General features: G+C 53.2%; 1 protein-coding gene across 3 annotated transcripts in view; it reads right to left on the bottom strand.

Annotated features, from left to right (window-relative positions):
• VANGL1 (VANGL planar cell polarity protein 1) overlaps positions 1-15,960 on the bottom strand; it is a 54,298-nt gene that overhangs the window by 18,985 nt on the left and 19,353 nt on the right. For all 3 annotated transcript variants that reach the window (XM_077346274.1, XM_077346273.1, XM_077346272.1), the window contains one exon: positions 2,288-2,421. In XM_077346274.1, the coding sequence (XP_077202389.1) occupies positions 2,288-2,421 (134 nt within the window). The remainder of the gene's footprint in view (positions 1-2,287; positions 2,422-15,960) is intronic.

The following is a 15,960-nucleotide window of genomic DNA, read 5'->3' as shown; positions in this document are numbered from 1 at the left end:
GGGACCACTGATTTAGAGCATTTGTATGATTTTGCAGGTTCCGTAAACTCCTCCCCCTCCCTTCTTTTAGCCATCAAGTCCCAGTGGGCAGGTGATGACTGTGTAGGGTTCAAGTTGAGAGGGGGCTGCCCTTGCCGGCCTCTCCAGAGCAGCACTGGGCTTCCTAGGGGGTCTCCCATCCAGATATCAACCAGGGTCAACCCTGGTTAGCTTCTGAGATCTGACAAGATAGAGCTTGCCTGCGCCATGCAGGTCAGGGTGTCTTTCCTTCCTGCCGCTGGAGAAGTTGCAAGCCAATAATTAAGAGCCAAGCACTGGAATATCAAAATTTGGAGAATGGAATTAAATGACATAAGGAGAGCCCTGCTGATTCAGACTGGTGGGCCATCTGGTCCACCAACCTGCCTCACACAAAGGCCAACCAGTTCCTCTGGAAGGCCATCAACAGGACACAGGGGCCGAGGCCTTCCTAAGAACCTCAGGATAGCCCTGCTGGATTAGACCAGGGATCCATCCAGTCCAGCCTCCTGTCTCACACCAGTTCCTCTGGAGGGCCAACTACAGGGCCCAGGGGCCCAGGCCTTCCTGTAATGTTGCCTCTTTATACTGGCAAATTAGACAAAGTCACATAAAACTTCCAGCACTCGCTGTCCTGGGATGCATTTTTAACAGCAGATAAGCGACCTTCCCTTGTACATTTGCAGGCAAAGCCTTGGAAGAGCAGAGGCAAAAGAGATGAAGCCCGTGGGCCTTGGGGGGATGTGACAGAGGGTCAATAGGGAGGGGCCAAGGTCTCCTGCAATTCAAGAGGCTGACTTAGCACCCAAATCCCTTTCCCCCCCCCCCCCACGCAAGGTGCCTCAGACTTCACACAGATGTATAGAGGGGCATGTGCCAGTCCAGGCTTAGATGGAGGAAGCTCCCAATACAGAGCTGACAGGGGCATCTCCGATGGTTGCCTTTGCAGTCAAGGAGACTTCAGAGGGGGAGGGCAAAAGTAGACCTGCATTGCCTCTCTGGGGCCAGGTCCATTTCCAAGCTTCCTAAATGGGATCTGAACTCTAATTCATTTTGTTTCAAACACTTTGAGGCTGCCTTTCCACCTGATTCTGCACGGCTGCCTCCCATAGTCTCCACTCAAGCCCCTTGTAACTGCTGGGCCCACCCTGTCAAAGGCACGCAATCCGCTATCAGGAAAGGGTCTGTGAGGGGTCCCCCTCTGCCCCCCACATCCTGGCTGCCTTCTGGAGCACCATTATTGGCACACTGATTTGTTTATTGAAACCCTGACATCCTGCTTTTCCTCTTGGAAAAAGCCAAGTTACACAGAGTGCTTGCACTCGAAAGCTCCCGCCTTGAATCAATCTTTGTTGGTCTTAAAGGTGCCACTGGGCTCTGATTTTGTTGTGCTACTTCAGGCCAACACGGCTACCCATTTGAATCTATCCTGGTGGGATGAGAAATCACAATGCGCCTTCAAAAGGGAGCTCTTCCGCCAGGCATTTGGTTGAGACCAGGCATAGCTAACAACATCTGCAGGGCCCCTGCCCCCTCCCCCCCCCAGAAATCCACCCATGCATTCTGCTCCTGGACCCCTTTGCACCGTTACAATGATCGATTAATAGTATTAATGTTACGGTTATTTATATGCTATGGATTGTTTCTTGTACCCTTTCTATGTTTTATGTAAACCACTCTGAGCGGTTTTATAAATATAATAAAATAAATAAATAATAAATATCTAAGGGGACCTTTGGGCTTTGGCGGCTTGTGGTCCGCACGTATGCTCAATAAGCAATGTGTGAGCTCAGTCACCGACACAGCATGCGTTTCGCCCTTTTTTCATCCTCCCATCCCCAAGCCACATAAGTATGAAGAGCCCCTGACAATCATTATGGGAAGGCCCCCTAACCATACAGCACATTATGGGAAGGACCCCTAACCATACAGCACCATACATGTACTGCTAGGCTAAACCGTCCCCAGCTAAAACAAAAGATAAAACAGCAAGCCCTAAATTCCTCCCCCTTTAAAAGATGCTTGCCATTCACATCCCCATAGAAGTCCCTGGGAGAAGATCTCTGAGGGAAGTCCAATACCTCCTCCCTACGCAACCCTCTAGCAGCAAGAAACTGAGCCTTAGCTGAATCAAGGAGAAGGAGGGCAGACATCAAAGGAGAAGGCAGTGAAGGTCAATTCACAAAGCCCTCAACACCCCCCCCTCAAATATATCTTGCCAGTGTTCACAAGCACGCAGCCCTCCCCTTGGCCCCCGCCCCTGACCTACCGTCAACATTGTAGACCTTCAGACCAGCCATGTATTTTGCGGCACGCGCCTTGGAAGCTGTAATCAACGTAGGGTTGTAGACCGCAAAATCCCTGTAGTAATTTTCCAAAATAACCACAGCAGCACGCTGGATACTGAAAAGAGAGGGGAAAGCATTTTTTAAAATAAAGTATAAAACTTTTTTGAAAAGTGAAGTTGCCACTTGATTTGGAAACAGATCAGGGAGTGTCCAAAGTGTGGTTCTCCAGATCCATGGACTACAATTACCATGAGCCCCTGCCAGCTGGCAGGGGCTCATGGTAATTGTAGTCCATGGACATCTGGAGAACCACACGTCGGAAACCCCTGATTTAGATGGTCTAAATCTAGAACAGACTCCAAAGACTCCAAAACACTCTCGTCTTTATGGGTTGAAACAGGACAAAACTGGCTTCTAGTGTAGCTTTTCCTTTCTCTGTCTAATGGGGCTCTGCAATTTTTCTCTCTCAAACACTGCCCCACTGAAAATTTTACAGGACAGTCCTAAGCAAACAGGTGGATTTCTGTACAATACCACCGCAAAAACCAACAAAATTTTTGCGGCATAAGCTTTCAGGAATCCATGTGCCTTTCCCTAACTATTTTCTTTTGGTGTCTGACAAAGGGAGTTCTGATTCTCAAAGGTTTATGCCCCTAAAATCTTCTTTTATCTTCCAGCTGTTAATGGACTCAAATCTAGCTGTATCCACTGATATTATCTGAAGCCAAGTTACACTCTTCGCGGCCTGGCAAGTTTAATGGACAGTTGGACCAGCCTTTCGATCAACTTGGCAAAAGTAGTCTTTCCTGAACTAATTCCAAGACTGTCAGGGATAGAGATGTAACCTTTCCAGAAAAACTGGGTTGGTTGGCATATCTATGAACACTGGAAGTATCTGAGGCACACAGACAAGAAGGAGAAACATGCCTGGGATAGAGATGGAACAGCAAGCAAAACTTCTGCGGGTCTTAAAGGTGCTATTGGACTCAATTTTTGTCAAAGCTCGTCCTAGTTTATGATAATGAGGGAAGAAGCTTTTAAAAAATTGGAAGAGTCAGGGAGAGATGCCACAGGCATCCCATCTAGAGGGGGATGGAGAAACACATGAAGCAGAGCTCCATCAGTGGCCATCTGTAAACCGCTCCGCGGGAGCAGTAATAATAAAGCGCTAAGGGCAATGTGGGAGGAGAAAGGGGCGGAGCGAGTCCAGGATAAAAACTCGAAAGGGCCAATCAGGAGCCGAAAGCGGCTCTTGATTGGCCCCTCCGACTGTCACTCCGGGAGGTGAGGGGGCCGGGGGAAGAGCCTTCACCGCCAGGAAAGGAGCAGGGCCGGCGCGTCAAAGACACGGCGGCTCTGCTCCTTTCCCGGTGGCAAAGACGGGACATCGGGGGGAGGGTGGGGGAAAGGCTTACATGTGGCGAAATGGGCAGGCCCGCCGCGTCAGACACGCGGCGGGCCTGCTCCTTTCTCCGGGACGAAGCCACGGCCTTGGGGGGGAGGGGGGTGGCGGGAAAAGCTTTGTCTCGGGGAAAGGGGCAGGCCCGCCGCATTGGAGACGCGGCAGGCCTGCTCCTTTCCCCAGGACGAGTCCAGGGCCTGGGGGGGGGCCTCCCAGCCGAGCTGCCTGCCCGCTAGCGCCCGCTGTATTTGGCCTACAGTGGGCCTTAAATCTAGTTAGCCATGAAGTGATATTCTTGGTCCTTTGTGGGTTCTGTACTTTTGACCCTGCAACCAGACCTTCTGATAACGCCTGGATTTTGGCCACTGGATGACATGGGAGGTTGGACTGGACGGGGCATTGGTCTGATCTAACATATCTCCTCTTATGGAAAAATGTAATTTTGATTTGAAATAGCTTGCTCACCATATCGTATTGCCAAAAATAAAGCAAAACTCATGTTTTTGACTCTGTTCCATTTATCAGAGGCTACTGTGGACTTAAGACATGCATGATAAATAACAATTCCTGTTTCATGCTGCTCAAGGTCCCCACCCAAGAGCACAACACTGGCGTCTGCCCATCATCCTGCAGGTCTGAACATTAAAGGGTGATTTTGAGAAAAACTTTGCAATAACGTCGATCACATACACCGTCTACGGCATAGCTACTGTGGTTGGAACTGTATGAAGATGAGGGCAGGTCACTAAAACATGGAAGAGCTTGTTCCTCAAACACTCTTGTCAAGTTTCTCTGTCGAATCAGAATCCGTTTCTGAAAGATTAGCAGCTTCCGGATTTTCATTTTTAAAAAATCTTCCTGAGAACCGAAGACCAAAATCCAGTTTGCTGGTTTTCCGGAGGTTAGCTGGCTTCTTGGTAGAGCGTGGGTGCTTTTAAATACGGACCAGATTTCCACGTCTTGAAGATTGCAACGGGATCTGAAGCTTGTGAGATGATCCAAGGGCCCTGGGCCTAACCAGTAATTGCAATGGTCTAATAACTAATGCCTAATGCTGGGAGCAATCGAGGGCAAAAGAAGAAGGGGACGACAGAGAATGAGGTGGCTGGATGGAGCCACTGAAGCAGTCGGTGCAAACTTAAATGGACTCCGGGGAATGGTAGAGGACAGGAAGGCCTGGAGGATCATTGTCCATGGGGTTGCAATGGGTTGGACACAACTTCGCACCTAACAATAACTAACTGCACGTTGTCTGTCTTAGTTATTAGAAAGCATTTTTTTATGGAGGGAAACGGTTGCAGTATCTTAAACCCTTGCTTTCAAAAGCAGGCCTTTCTTCAGACTAGGATGTAAACTGCACGGAGCTTTTATTCCAACCCCAGGTCGATTCAGTCCCTGCCCTCTACACAGAATGCGATTTCCGTTTGGATTTTGGGCGATTTAAATTTTCCTTCTGCAGCAAGAAGGATTGATCCGGAGTAACCCTACCTTTATTGTGCGATATCTTGGAGTGCTTTTAATGCTCAATATATTTTAAAATCACATTGTTTTGAATCTGGGCTCTGTGGTAGGAAACCCATGATTGCCCACAGGTGGTCATGAGACGAATTTGCCTTAAAGGAGAAGCCCCTAATTTCTCTCAACTTCTGTCGGTCCTGCATTTTTCCTCCTTCCTCTGCCTTTTTCGATCTTCTCCCCCCCCCCCTCCAAGAAAAGAAAGAGGCTCCCTGCTTGGCTCCTCTCCCTCCCTTCAAGAACAGAAAGAAAAAAGTTTGGCTCTCTCCCCCCCTTCTGAACTACCTTAACCACATGCAGAAGACTTTCCTGTTTCAATGGGGGGGGGGGGGGAGAGCGAGACCCGAGTTCAAAGCAATCTGAATTCAACAGGATCAACAATGGAATAAAGAAAGTAAGTGCAGACTCTGCCTAGGAGAGAAAAGATTTCAGTGTGTTTCTAAACAAACATATCAATTGGGAAAAGAGCCCTATTTGGCTCTTTCTTCTCGGTTTTCTCTCTCTTGTTCAGCGCCTCACTGAAATAGCACCTCAATTTTCTCTCCTTATTCCTTCCCAAAGGTCTTACCCCCAAATTATAGTCTGGGTCCATATGTCCATGGACCACAATTCCCATGAGCCCCTGCCATCTGGGAATGGTAGTCCATGGATACATGGAGAGTCACAGTTTAGCCACCCCTGTTCTATTGCATTATACTGCACTGAATCCCTCCCCCTGACCCAAATCCCCCCTTCCTCAGGCTGCACCCCCAAAATCTCCAGGTATGCCAATAAAGGTAAATGTAAAATCTCTTAAGTATTTCCCAGTCCATGTGCCACTATTTAAATTCTGCATTCATGCTCTAACTTTGTTTTGGAATAATTGAAGCCCATTTAAAAACACAGACACGCACAAGCCTCCAAACTCCATCTCTTTCAAACAATGTTTTTAAAAAATACCCCCCAATTCAATCTAGCATTTGCTCCTGATCCACTTCGCAGGTGACCCTCCTTTCCTAGCGCCATGTCCGGCCGCTTGAAATCTCTGCTAGTGGAGACAGCCAAAACGGAGCCAGGGAGAGCGGGCCTTGATCCCCGAGACAACAAGAAAGCCAGAGGGTCACAACGATCAGGCAGGATGAGTGCATGCCTCAAACATCTCCCCGGGGCCACGCTCCTGCCCACATCAAGGGGAAACAGCTCCCTTTTGTGAAGTCAGCTCTGCCTGCTGCCTGTTCGGAGCCATGGAGGGATGGGAACCACCCCAAACCCACCATTAGTGGGCGGACACACCCTGCCCTTCCCACGCAGGCTGTCATTACTCCAAGTAAACTGTCAAGGAGAAGCCGGGGATGGGTTTGATTTATCGTCCTGCAAGGATAACATTCAAATATCCTGCCAGTTCTCGATGGCTGAGTTTACGATGCAAGCAGCGAATGAAGGCCCAGTCCTTACGGCTGAGACCCCCAACGTGGTGCCCCTGGGCGCCACAACACTCAGCAGTACTTCCCTTGGGGCATTTCCAGACATGGAGCGGGGCCATGGCGAGGCAAGGCTTGTTCCTGGCTGCCCTCATTCAGGGGAAAGGCATTTCCACTGGGGAACCAGGACTGGGGAGCCCGTGCCATTATGTGGTCCTTTCCTCATTTTGGCCGTTCCTTCTTCCAGGAGCTGAGAGGAGGGAGCTATGCCACTTGGAAGTCAGTTTGGGGGGAGGGGGGCTTACTACATCTGCTCAAAATCCCAAATATGTCCGCAAGCTCAAAAAGGTTGAGGACCTCCGCTGTAAGGGGTTCAGATGGAACCAGCGGCCCAGTTCAGATGGAACCACCTGCAAAGGGGGAGGGGGGGTTAGGGTGGCCAGATCCAAATCTTGGGAGATTTAGGGGACTTGGGGGTGCAGCCTTGGGAGGAGAGAGACTGAAGTGGGGGACGATGCCAAAGAATCCCCTCTCCAAGGCAGCCATTTCCTCCAGAGGACAACACTGGAGATGAGCTGCAATTCCAGGGGATCCCCAGGCCCCACCTGGAGGCTGGCATCCCTGAACCTTGGGTGGGGGTACAATGCCATAGTTCACCCATCAAGTAGCCATTTCTTCCAGTGGAACACACCTCTGCAGTCTGGAGAGGAGCTGTGATTCTGCATCTCACCTGGATGCTGCCCTCCCTAGCTACCAAAATGGCATGACTCCCCAGCTAGGGCTGCCAACCTCCAGGGGGAGGCTGGACATCTCCCAGAACTCCCAGCTAAGGCTGCCAAACTCTTGGCGACAGAGATCAGCTCCCCTGGAGGAAATGGCTGCTTTATTGTAGCTTGACCTGTTCTGCAGAATGAGGACTCCAGGCCTTTGCTGAGTTGGATGAACTTTTGAGGCAGACCATGCCCTTTACTCTGCTTCCCCTGGACAAGCACACACTCCCCTGCAAAAGCACTCTCAAAATGGCTCCTGAGTACATGCCAGACGAGGCCTGTTTTCCCTGGGTGGCTCTACCTAAATGCGAGCCAAAGACAGATTTTGGGTGCTGCTCGGTCAATTCAGAGGGAAGGGGCAGTTTGCCCCCTCTGTGAGCAGAGAGGGACGGAGAAAAAGAGGGCAGCGCTCTTGACTGGGACACTGAAATATCTTCCGGGGTGACGGTTCCGGGGAGGGCAAGGAGGGTTGGGCCAAGAGGCACATTCTTCCCCTTGGAGGCAGAGATGCGCAGCTGAGCTCGACCTGCTTCCTTAACCGGGGGCTGCCTGGGACACAAACGGGCAAAGAAACCACTGTGGCTGCAGAAAAAAAGTTTCCTTTCCTCTGTTTGTTGTGGGCAGAGAAGAACGAAAGGAAGTCCTGACTCGACACACACAGAGAGACGAAGCCGCCGTGCCGAAGTCCCAGGGACCTCCGGGAGCCCAGGTTATAGACACGCCCGTGGCAGCCGCCATTCTCACAGCCCTGCGACGCGTTTCTCGGTTCCCCAGTCGGAGGGACACCTCCCAGGGTTTCTTGGTGTGCAAATACACGGGGGGGGGGGGGGGCTTTCCTCATTTACTCGCAGTAGGCCCCGAAAACAGGCAACCAGATGCCAGAAGCTACTTCAGGTTTCCCAAACGAATCTGGCAAAGAGGACTGCAGCCCACAAAAGCCGATGCCAGAATGAACTCTGTGAGCCACGAGATTCCTCCTCCATTTTGCTGCAGCAGCAGACGGACACGGCTCCCACCCCTCGGCCGCCCCAGAACGAGCCCCCATTTCTGGCATCCAGCAGCTGAGAGCGGCATCCCCGCCAAAGTCAGCCCAGCTTTCTCTGCTAGAATAATTGCGGGGTGGCTGGGTTAGTGTGGATCTGAGTCCCGTGGCACCTGAGAGAGCAACAAGAGTTGTGGGGTACAAGTTTTGGAGAGTCAGGACTCCCTTGGAAAGCCTATGCCCTGAAACCTTGTTGGTTTCTAAGACACGGCTGGATTTGAATCTAGCTAGATTAGAAAAGATCCCGGGCCTGTTTCGGGATCACCTCACCTTCCTTCGGTTTTCCGCCAGGAAATCCCCCCCAAACGTTTCAGATTCTTTTGCCGAAATCCTTGAGGCTTCTTGCCGGTAACATGTTCACATTAGACAGGAGAGCCGAGGTAACAAGGCGAGAAGTGAGGCTCGGTGCATTAGCCTTCTTATTATTTGAGAGGGTTCAGCAGGCGTGACACCTGGCAGGGACACAGGCACCGCCTGCTTCCATCCTGTCCAGACGACCCTGCCGCTGGCAAAGAGCCGGGCAGTGGCTCAACCCCATGGACAAAACTGCTCACTCCGTGGTGGTGGCGTGTGGCTTTAAAGGGCGATCGCAGGAAAGGCTGCATTTGTAGCACGGCCTGATAGAGCAGAAGGGCACCAAGCGCCCAATGCGAGGAAAACAGCATACATACAAGCCTCACCAAACTGTGGCTTTCCAGAGGTCCATGGACTATAATTCCCATGAGCCCCTGCTACGCAGATTATAGTCCATGGAGCTCTGGAGAGCTACAGTTCGGCCACCCCTGTTCTTCTATGCATTTCTCTCCCTATCCTTGATGCTCTTTTCTCCCTCTTGCCCCCAAGAAAGGCACCCCAGACCCAGAGCTGCATAAAGCTGCCTTTCCAGTGCCCCATTTTACAGAAGAGCTCAACAGTTATTAGAGGGGCTGTCGCTCAGGCCCAGAGGAGGAGGAGGGTTGGTTTTTATATGCTGCTTTTCCCTACCCGAAGGAGGCTCAAAGCCTCCTACAGTCCCCTTCCCTTTCCTCTCCCCACAACAGACACCCTGTGAGGTGGGTGAGGCTGAGAGAGCCCTGAGATTACTGAAGAAGAAGAAGAAGAAGAAGAAGAAGAAGAAGAAGAAGAAGAAGAAGAAGAAGAAGAAGAAGAAGAAGAAGAAGAAGAAGAAGAAGAAGAAGAAGAAGAAGAAGAGTTGGTTCTTAGATGCCGCTTTTCTGTACCGAAAGGAGTCTCAAAGGGGCTTCCAATCGCCTTCCCTTTCCTCTCCCCACAACAGACACCCTGTGAGGGAGGGAAGGCTGAGAGAGCCCTGAGATTACTGAAGAAGAAGAAGAGTTGGCTCTTAGATGCCACTTTTCTCTACCCGAAGGAGTCTCAAAGCAGCTTACAGTCACCTTCCCTCCCTCTCCCCACAACAGACACCCAGTGAGGGAGGTGAGACACCCTGTGCGGTGGGTGAGGCTGAGAGAGCCCTGATATTCCTGCTCGGTCAGAACAATTTTATCAGTGCCATGGCGAGCCCAAGGTCACCCAGCTGGCTGCATGTGGGGGGGTGCAGAATCGAACCTGGCATGCCAGATTAGAAGTCCGCACTCCCAACTGCTACACCAAACTGGCTCTCAGCCTGGCGTGCAGGAGGTCCCTGGTTCAATCCCACAGGAATCTCTAGTTCAAAGATGGAGAAGAAGAAAACCTGGGTTTGTTGTGCCCCACTTTTTACTATCTGAAGGAGCCTCAAACTGGCTTACAATGGTCTTCCCTTCCCAAGGTCACCCAGCAGGCCTCATCTGTTGCAAAGCAGTTGACAACCACCTTCCCTTCCTCTTCCCACAATAGACATCCTGTGAGGGAGGGGAGGCTGAGAGAGAGCTCTGAGAGAACAGAGACTGGCTCAAGGTCACTCAGCTGGCTGCATGTGGAGGAGAGGGGATTAGAGGCCACTGCTCTTAACCTTGACACCAAGCTTGCTCTTGGGTATATCCCAAGTGTTTTATTTATTTATTTATTTAGATTTTTTGCCTTGGAGGGGAGGGAGGGAGCCCCCCTGTTTTTTCAAATCCTCTTGTCCTGATTTAACAGCAATAAAAATGCCATCAAACTGCGCCAGAGAGGCAGCCGCGCCGGTCACCAAGTTACGCTGTTTGTGCATCAGGTATGACCGTGTTGACTCATAGTGAGTGGCTGGAGAGCTGAAGCCGCGACAAAGGAAGTCATGCTGGGCGTTCCCCATTGCAAACCCTCCTGTTTGCCAAGCGCTGAGGCGTCCTGCCAGCCGTCTCCTCACGAGCATGAAACGCAACTGAGTCCCAGAGGGGGACCGGGCAGCGTTCTCCGGTCTGTTGCGCTGCTCCCCCCCCCCCAACGCTTCTGGAGAAAATGCACTTTGGATTTAAAAATAATTGGTTTGCTCTGTTTTGCCACCTCAAAAAGAGTGAACAGGCATTTAAAAATATTAATTTTCTTTCACCTGTAAGATCAACGAGGGTGAGCTTTAGTGTGCATGCACACGTCTTCAGTATCTGAAGTAGCCTTCTTGCACACAGAAGCTCAGCTTTTGAATAACATTTTGTTGTCCTTAATTGGGCCGGCCAAACGGCGGCTCTCCAGAGGTCCATGGACTACAGTTAACATGAGCCCCTGCCAGCATGGCAATTGTGGTCCATGGACCTCTGAGGAGACATAGAATCCTAGAGTGGGAAGGGGCCATGCAGGCCATCTAGTCCAACCCCCTGCTCAACGCAGGATCAGCCCATCATCTGGCCGCCCCCTGGTCTTCACAGTGACAGGAGGTTCAGATTTCCCTTCACACCAACCTGGCAACCTTAACACACCTTTCTTCCCAATCGAGACCCACAGTGGCTTTCAATCGGCTTCCTTTTCTCTTCCCACAACAGACACCCTGTGAGGCTGAGAGAGCTCGGTCCGATCAGCACTATCAGAACTGTGACTGGCAGCACTATCAGAACTTTGTGGCAGAAGATGCCACCTGAGCCCCCTTTGCCAGTCCAAGCGCGGGAGAGAGAGGAGCACCCAGGAGAATTGGATGGTGGCAGCCACCAAGGCAGGCCGGGCTGTGAGCCCAGCCAAAATGTGCTGACCCTGGGGAACCGTGTACAAGGCGGTTTTACTGGGCAATACACCCGGCACGTTCTTGCCTCCTGCACTTCTATCAAATCCAGGGGGCTCGGAAGAGCCCTCAGGGTGGCTTACATCGCCAGAAGCGTTTAGAAAGACCCCGAAATGCAAATTGCAGCCACACGGCTGCCACCAGCAAAACGAAGGCCTTTCAAAGAGCATTGCAGCATATGAGTAGGGAAGAGCAGGGGCCCAGGAGCACCTGAAGTCTGACAACGTTTGTGGCCAGCAGGGAGCTTTGGGGAATCACGGCTCACAAAACCTGGAAGGTGCTGCTGTTCTTTGGGAGCCGTGACTGAGGAAAACTCCTCCCTGCCGCAGATGCTGGACGCTTTTAAGGTGCTACTGGGCTCCGGCACACGTCTGCTGCTACCGACAGGCTCCCTGACTTGATGGTACAACACACAACACAGTCAGAGTCCAGCAGCACCTTTAAGACCAGCAAAGATTGATTCAAGGTGCACAGAGTGCCTGCACTCGAAAGCTCCCGCCTTGAATAAATCTTTGTGGGTCATTTAAAGGTGCTCTTGGATTCTGATTTTGTTGTGCTACTTCAGACCAACACAGCGACCCACTTGAATCTGACACACGACACAGATCCAGTTCCCCCCCAGAGGGTTAGCCAGCCAACAGGCAGAAAGAGGAGAGGGAGGGAAAGGGAGGGGGCTCTGTAGATGTAGGGAGGGGGAGACAGCAGGCAGCTGAAAGGAAGGCCTCGGCCTCTCTGCCCTGTGGCTGGCCCTCCAGAGGAACTGGTTGGACAGTGTGTGAGACAGGAGGCTGGACTGGAGGGACCCTGGTCTGACCCAGCAGGGCTCTCCTGGTGTCCTTAGGAAGGCCTCGGCCTCTCTGCCCTGTTGCTGGCCCTCCAGAGGAACTGGCTGGCCCCTGTGTGAGACAGGAGGCTGGACTGGAGGGACCCCTGGTCTGACCCAGCAGGTCTCTCCTGATGCTCTTAGGAAGGCCTCGGCCTCTCTGCCCTGTTGCTGGCCCTCCAGAGGAACTGGCTGGCCCCTGGGTGAGACAGGAGGCTGGACTGGATGGACCCCTGGTCTGACCCAGCAGGGCTCTCCTGGTGTCCTTAGGAAGGCCTCGGCCTCTCTGCCCTGTTGCTGGCCCTCCAGGGGAACTGGTGGCCCCGGTGTGAGACAGGAGGCTGGACTGGAGGGACCCCTGGTCTGACCCAGCAGGGCTCTCCTGATGTCCTTAGGAAGGCCTCGGCCTCTCTGCCCTGTTGCTGGCCCTCCAGAGGAACTGGCTGGCCCCTGTGTGAGACAGAAGGCTGGACTGGATAGACCCCTGGTCTGACCCAGCAGGGCTCTCCTGATGTCCTTAGGAAGGCCTCGGCCTCTCTGCCCTGTTGCTGGCCCTCCAGAGGAACTGGCTGGCCCCTGTGTGAGACAGGAGGCTGGACTGGAGGGACCCCTGGTCTGACCCAGCAGGGCTCTCCTGGTGTCCTTAGGAAGGCCTCGGCCTCTCTGCCCTGTTGCTGGCCCTCCAGAGGAACTGGCTGGCCCCTGTGTGAGACAGGAGGCTGGACTGGAGGGACCCTGGTCTGACCCAGCAGGGCTCTCCTGGTGTCCTTAGGAAGGCCTCGGCCTCTCTGCCCTGTTGCTGGCCCTCCAGGGGAACTGGTGGCCCCGGTGTGAGACAGGAGGCTGGACTGGAGGGACCCCTGGTCTGACCCAGCAGGGCTCTCCTGATGTCCTTAGGAAGGCCTCGGCCTCTCTGCCCTGTTGCTGGCCCTCCAGAGGAACTGGCTGGCCCCTGTGTGAGACAGAAGGCTGGACTGGATAGACCCCTGGTCTGACCCAGCAGGGCTCTCCTGATGTCCTTAGGAAGGCCTCGGCCTCTCTGCCCTGTGGCCGGCCCTGCAGAGGAACTGGTTGGCCAGTGTGTGAGACAGGAGGCTGGACTGGAGGGACCCTCCCTGGCCTGACCCAGCAGGGCTCTTCTGAGGGTCTTCTCAGGGGAAGGCCTCGGCCTCCCTGCCCTGTGGCTGGCCCTGCAGAGGAACTGGCTGGCCCCTGGGTGAGACGGGAGGCTGGACTGGAGGGACCCTCCCTGGCCTGACCCAGCAGGGCTCTTCTGGGGTCCAAAGCAGGGGAAGGCCTCGGCCTCCCTGCCCTGTGGCTGGCCCTGCAGAGGAACTGGCTGGCCCCTGGGTGAGACGGGAGGCTGGACTGGAGGGACCCTCCCTGGCCTGACCCAGCAGGGCTCTTCTGAGGGTCTTCTCAGGGGAAGGCCTCGGCCTCCCTGCCCTGTGGCTGGCCCTGCAGAGGAACTGGCTGGCCCCTGGGTGAGACGGGAGGCTGGACTGGAGGGACCCTCCCTGGCCTGACCCAGCAGGGCTCTTCTGAGGGTCTTCTCAGGGGAAGGCCTCGGCCTCCCTGCCCTGTGGCTGGCCCTGCAGAGGAACTGGCTGGCCCCTGGGTGAGACGGGAGGCTGGACTGGAGGGACCCTCCCTGGCCTGACCCAGCAGGGCTCTTCTGAGGGTCTTCTCAGGGGAAGGCCTCGGCCTCTCTGCCCTGTGGCTGGCCCTGCAGAGGAACTGGCTGGCCCCTGGGTGAGACAGGAGGCTGGACTAGATGGACCCTCACTGGTCTGATCCAGCAGGGCTCTGTGGATTTTCTTATGTACTACACAGTCCTCAGGGGTTGATAAAGAGGCAAGGATAGAGCAAGCACCCCATGTTAGCTCAGGAACACAGTGTGCTAGTGACTTGTTAGAGCCAGCTTGGTGTAGTAGTCAAGAGCGGTGGCCAGGTTTGATTCCCCAGTTCTCCTCCAGATGCAGCCAGTTCTCCTCCAGATGCAGGGTGAGCAAGGACTATTCATAGTCCAGTTAGAGCTGTTCTCTCAGAGCTCTCTCAGCCTCACCTACCTCACAGGGTGTCTGTTGTGGGGAGAGGAAAGGGAAGGCGATTGGAAGCTGCTTTGAGGGCCCTTCGGGGAGCAAAAAGCAGGTTATATAAATCAACTCTTCTTGAGGGGACTGAGGGAATACTCCCAAGAGATAAATCTGGATAATTTCAATAGGCTGACATTCCTGGGTTAGTGAGAAAGACAATCTCTGTTAAGCTGTGGGCGGGTGAAACTTTCAGTTCTCCCATTCCTTGCTGTAAATAACTGATTCACCAAATAGTTACACTTGTTACATTCCTGGCCTTAGCCACCAAACCACCAAGCACTGAGACCTTCTCAGGAGGAGACAATAAACCCATTCCCTTTGTTGTGAAACAAAGACACTGCTGTGAATCAGCAGAAGCAAAAGAAATGAGCTCTAATTCCCATTCTTCCTCCCCAGGGTTACTCTGTCATGGGAATGGAAAAGGGCATCAAGTGACAGCCAGGTTATGGAGACCTCATAGGTGGCCAAACTGTGGCGCTCCAGATGATGAAGAAGAAGAGTTGGTTCTTCTATGCCATTTTTCTCTACCCGAAGGAGTCTCAAAGCGGCTTCCATTCGCCTTCCCCTACCTCTCCCCACAACAAATACCCTTTGGGGCAGGTTAGGCTGAGAGAGTTCTGAGAGAACTGGGACTGGCCCAAGGACACCCACAAGGCTGCCCGTGGAGGAGGAGTGGGGAATCCAACCCAGTTCTCCAGATTAAAGTCTGCTGCTCTTTAACCATCACACCACGCCGGCTCTTAAAGCCAGACGCAGCCTTCAGGCTCGGAGTGTTGACATGCCGTCTGACAGTTACGTTTCTCATCTATACCCCCAGTGGAGACCCAAAACAGCCTGCATCATTCTCCTGTCTTCCATTTCACCCTCATGACAGCCCTGTGAGGTAGGTTAGGCAGAGAGCATGTGACCAGCCCCAGCTGCCACAGTGAGCTCCTACAACATGAGGGGGGGACTGGAAACAAACCCTGTTGGATGCCAGTCTGACCCCATAATGGCCACACCGGGCTACATCTGCAGAGCCTCTCTGCATCATCCCACAACTTTAAAAACACCCCCCCACACACACACACACACACACACACAACCCGGCGCACGTGGGCTGCCCGTTCAGCTCCGTTTCCATCCCAGCTCCTGGGACTGTCGCCCAGAATTTCGGCTGATTCAGCTCTTGCTGGGCTTCATGACCAGGCTTGTCCTCCAAGCTACGTGGGGCGAAGGAGTGCAGTTTTGGGCTCCTTCAGGCCCCAGGTGTGCGCGGACCAGTCCCTGCCGCGTCAAAAGCATGTCGTCTTCTCCCCACAGGGGGGAGAGCGCCATGAACTCAGCTGTCGGTTACCCATCGGTGAGTTTTATACATTCAGGAAACTTTTCGCAGAAGGGCCTCCAGTCCCCCCCCCCCAGCATAGTGCAAAGTGGCAAAGTCCAAAGAGCCACCACTTCAGGGCACGCAATTTGTGGGTCGGGGTCGCCAGCCTCTTG

The sequence above is a fragment of the Paroedura picta genome, chromosome 7 (genome assembly GCF_049243985.1).
Source record: "Paroedura picta isolate Pp20150507F chromosome 7, Ppicta_v3.0, whole genome shotgun sequence".
NCBI classification, from domain to species: Eukaryota; Metazoa; Chordata; class Lepidosauria; order Squamata; family Gekkonidae; genus Paroedura; species Paroedura picta.
Note: the sequence above shows the minus strand (reverse complement) of the source record. Positions and strands in the feature narration are given on the sequence as shown.